The sequence below is a fragment of the Cyprinodon variegatus genome, unplaced genomic scaffold, assembly GCF_000732505.1.
Source record: "Cyprinodon variegatus isolate N-32 unplaced genomic scaffold, C_variegatus-1.0 Scaffold105, whole genome shotgun sequence".
Taxonomy (NCBI): Eukaryota; Metazoa; Chordata; class Actinopteri; order Cyprinodontiformes; family Cyprinodontidae; genus Cyprinodon; species Cyprinodon variegatus.
The window spans coordinates 1,072,020-1,076,752 of record NW_015150558.1 but is presented as its reverse complement, the minus strand read 5'-3'; the positions used below and the strand labels follow the sequence as shown (position 1 = coordinate 1,076,752).

At 44.4% G+C, this 4,733-nt stretch overlaps 1 protein-coding gene across 1 annotated transcript in view; it reads right to left on the bottom strand.

The window, feature by feature from the left end:
* The window catches only part of adamtsl2 (ADAMTS like 2), a 56,154-nt gene that overhangs the window by 38,787 nt on the left and 12,634 nt on the right, over positions 1–4,733 (bottom strand). The window contains exon 2 of the mRNA XM_015374553.1: positions 569–674. Within this exon, the coding sequence (XP_015230039.1) occupies positions 569–673 (105 nt within the window). The 5' untranslated portion in view covers position 674. The remainder of the gene's footprint in view (positions 1–568; positions 675–4,733) is intronic.

The window sequence follows — 4,733 nt, the reverse complement described above, 5'->3', positions numbered from 1 at the left end:
TATATATACAGATTTATAAATGCTGAGTTTTATACATTCACTTTTAGAGGTCCAAGGCCACAACATGTTTGAGTGAGGACTGTTTGGATACAACGAACATTTCTTCCCATAACTAGCCAGATCCTTTCTCAAGATTTATTCATAACATGTAATTAATGGCTGTTTAACTGAAGTGTCTGTTCTTTCCATTATTGTATTATTGTAAGTAAGAGATACAAACTCTGGCCAGATCAGAACAGGGCTGATTACATATTGTAATAAAGTCTGTATGATGTCTTGTTTTGTCTTTGCAAAGATGCATTAAAATGCCGACTGAGGGAAATCCATCGATCTCCATTTAATTAACTGGAGTGAATAGTGCTTATAGTACTTTTTTCCCGCGACAATGTACACCGCACTATTCAGATATTTTTTCATTTTTATTTTGTTGCTGCTTTGTGTCGATCTGCCTGGTAATCCAAACATATTTGGAGAAGTTGTGGAGAGTGAAGATTTGTCAGGGTAAGGTGAAGCGGACCCTGCTCTCCTGCAACTTTCTAAATGAGATGAATGGAAGGAGGGAGCGTACCTGCAGGCCTCTGGAGGAGAGGTTCCCTACAGACGTGGCCAGCGTCAGAAAGCCGAGGAGGACCACACCTGTCTCCCCAAACAGCTCCCATGACCACACCCTCATCCTGCACAGAGAAAGGAGAGAAGAGAACGGATCTAGTTACGACATTTTTACACGAATCTGAATGTTTGCCTGCAGCAGGAGAGACGGGAAAGCATTCAGAACATGCGTGTTAGGGTTGTTATCCAGGTCTGGGCCACAGACCTCCGTGTGTTTCTGGACACAGACTCTGAAGGGAAGCATCGCCGCCACTAATGACTTTGTGCGGCAGATACATGAGCTGTGGGTGAAAGCCTTCAGCTGAGACCTGTGGCTGTTTTTTTTTTCTCTCCAGACTCTAATTTGAGGATTTTCAGCTTCCAAACCCACAGAAGAGTCTCAGCTGGATTTTTTTATCCTTATGCAAAGAGAACATTAGCAGTCCTAATCTTTCCTCTGTGACTCGGCGGCGATGTCGCTCTCTTCTAGAACACATCTGGAGATGTTCCTGGGGATGCCTCAGGTGGGCAGGAAGGAGCCAAGCTAACAGTTCCAAGCTACATTTAACCCCTCAGGTAAAAGCCCCCATACCTGGTGGGGTTACTTCATCAAATCTATGGAGAGACATTTCAAAATCGTACATAAAAAATATGCTAAAAAAAAAGAAACATCCTTCTTAAAGCTTTTGTGAGTTATTTATAAAATGTATGCAAAGGTTCAATCAATAGTTTTCAGTTTTTTTCATGTTATTTCTTAAAGTTTTTTAGATTTTTTATTCTAAATGTTAGGTTTATTCTTTATAAATCATGTGCATTGTTACTTTGTTAGCCAGATTAGACAGAGTAGAAGGCCTTCCTTCACATTGTGGATGTCACTTTGTGTATGGAGGTCATCTAAATAGCACAGCTTTCTTGTCTTTTAAAAATACACAGGTTATGGGAACATCTTGGAGCCGGTCTGATAGAGGAGAGCTATCTGTAATTCTTGGGCATAGAGGCAAGATGCATACAGGTCAGGGCATGGATGGCATGTCAGTTTCTGATACGGACAGCTAAGCATCCACATGATCCAACACATAGACTCATGAGCTATAAGAAGCAGGAGATGACCTTGTTCAGGGCTCAATCTTTGCCGGACGCTCGCAGACGTGATTTTTTGAGCCCACAGCTGTGCAAGCTGCAAGCATTTTCTCTGTCCTGTAACGACCTGATCTGGAATAAACTCTGTTACTTTTTACTCCTGTTTTATAGTCCTTTTTTATAGGTTTTACCCAGTTTGAGTTAAGGGTCGTAAATAAACCGTGAGGAAGCCCCCCGAGGCGCAACGGCTTTTTAGGGGACATAACCTCCTCATTTAACATAAATGTTATTTATCTTTTGTTTTTGTTTTTTACAAAATACATTCTTTTCTCCACAGGCTGGTCTGTAATCTGCTCTGCTTGGATGTTAGCAGCAACATTTCTATTGGTTGGAAGGACAGAAGGTGAAATCTTTATAAAGAGACCTCAGTTTGTGCAGGAGGTGGAACAATACCGACTAGACTGTCCTCCACACATTGCCTGGCCGGGGGATTCCATCATTCTGCTGGGAGGCCTCAACTCCAAAATGGGAAATGATAGAGACACCTGGAGGGGCGTGATTGGACAATAATGAACACCAGAGGGTGTAGCCTGAATGAACTGTGTTCTCTGCCTCTTTTGTCGATGCGGCCGCCAGTAGCTGTGGCCGTCAGGTCTATGTGGGGGTTTGGTTGTGAACATCGGCGGTAAGAGTTGCTGTCAGGCTGAAGGAGTCCTATAGAGCCTGGTTGGCTTGTGTAACTCCTAAAGCAGCAAGCAGGTATCTTGATGTTGTGTCATTACCTGGGTGGTTGCCAAGGCAAAAACTGTTGCTGGGAGGAGTTTAGAGAGACCATGGACAAAGAGTTTGCTGGCGTCAAAGGGATTCCGGCAAAGGGGAAGCAGTGCTTTACTAACACTTTTTTCAGTGGGGGTTTGGGAGCCATTAACTTTAAAGAGGACATCGTTGGACAAGTAATAATTTGAGGATCTCATCAATCTGGATGATAGAACTTCTGTGGTGGAAGAAGAGACATGGTGCTTGGAGACTAATTTGTTTGTCACAAATCCTGAAATCACAGAGGTGGTCAAAAGACTCCATGAAGGACGAGATCCGCCCTGGGTACCTTAGAGCCCTGAATGTTTTTGGGCTGTCATGGCTGATATGCCTCTTAAACACTGCATGGAGGTTGGGGACAGTTCCCTTGGATTGGCAGACCGGGGTGATTGTTTGCATGCATAAGAAGGGGGACTAGAGGATGTGTTCAACCTATAGGGGGGTTACACTTCTCAGCATCCCCAGGAAGGCCTATGCCAGGGTGCTGGAGATAAAGGCTTGGCCGATTGTTGAACCTCAGCTACAGGAGGAGCAGTGTGGTTATCATCCTGGCTGTAGACCAGGGGACGGATTCTAAACTCTCTGCAGGGTCCTTCAGGGTGCTTCTGAATTTGCCCAACTGTTCTACCTGTGCTTTGTGAACCTTGAGAAGGCATCTGACCGTGTCCCCCCGTGGTGCTTTTTTGGGGGTGCTTCAGTAGTACAGAGTCAGGAGCTCTTTGCTAGGGGCCATCCGGTCCCTATACCAGCAGAGCAGGAGTTTGGTCTGCATTAGAGACATTTGGTCGGACTTGTTCCCGGTCTTCCTCATAACCTTTGTTACGGCCAAGGCCGCCTTTATTGTGAAGAGACGGCTCCTCTGGTTTGTGCTTCCAGGAAGTGTGCGGCGGACCTGAGAGTATCACACCTGCAATGGCCTCCTATAAATTGAAACAGAGCACATGGCTTGCTCTCTCTGCGCTCCATGGACTCCTCTGGCCTCCTGCTCCAGTTTTACTTTAATTTGACCCATGTACACTTTCACACACCTCATGCACCCCAATATTACATACACCACTGACCTACACTAACACGTTTATTTACTTTTAATAAATGGTGAAACCTTTCTTTTGTGTGGTCTCCCCATCATTGTTCCTACCCCCTGAGCTAGGGTAGTAACATGTGGGGGCTTGTCCGGGTAGGACCCTTGTCTAGGGTAGTAACACCTTTATGCACAGGATTTCTAGGCAGAGCCAATGACAGGAGGGGGTCTGGTTCGAGGACCGGGGGACTTTGTTCCTGCTTTTTACAGATAATAATAATATTTGATTTAAAGTGCCTTTCAGATCACCCAAGGACACTATACAACAAACAGTCTAGATACACATCATGCAAAATAAAATATATTAAAAAAAGTTGAGATAGTCAGTGGAGTCTTGAACAGATGCGTTTTTACCCTTGATATAAACAGAGGCAAAGTGTTAATATCAAGAATATCTGGTGGTGGTGAATTCCAGAATTTGGGGAGCAGAGCAGAAACATTATAAATTCCTTTTAAAACCTTTTTTAAGTCAGGTCCATTTTTGAAATGGGTGTTTTGTTTTCAAAAATGCTGGAATAAATGTCTCTCCATAGAACCTGCATCATAGAAAGCTGTGATCTAAACATGAAGCGAGTGGACTCCAAGCAGCCAGAACACAAAGTAACATCTGTTTCCTCCGGGCCGGCATGCCGGGTCCACGCATGCGGCCCCTGGCAGGTGGAGCGTGACGCAGATGGGCTGCTGAGAGGCCGCAGGTGGTGCAGACGGCTGAGCTTTAAAAAAGGTTCAACAAGGCCTTAAGTGCTGGAAGGTTGTAGGGAAGTTTCCCTTCACTGCTGCACAGGTAGGCCTTTGTTCTGCTCCACAGACCATGAGGAAACGTACGAGTCTGAATGTAAAGGCTGGCGGGAACGGCCGCAGACCCACAGGAAAAGGAGGCTTCTCAGAGGAGTTTCCTGAAACCCAATGATTCAGAAACGTCACAAAGATTTAGAGGCGACTTTCAGTGAAGAAAAAACAGAAAATAGTCCAGAAACAGAATCCATCTTTTGTTATCATGTCTGATATGTTCTGAACCATCTGAAGTCGGACAATTTTTAAACTTAATTAAAGCTGCTCAGATGTGAGATGGTTAAATACAGTTTCCAAAAGTTCAGCTGAAGATTTTCATTATTATTCTATTCTATTCAGTTTATTTCTATAGCTCCAATTCACATCATGTCATCTC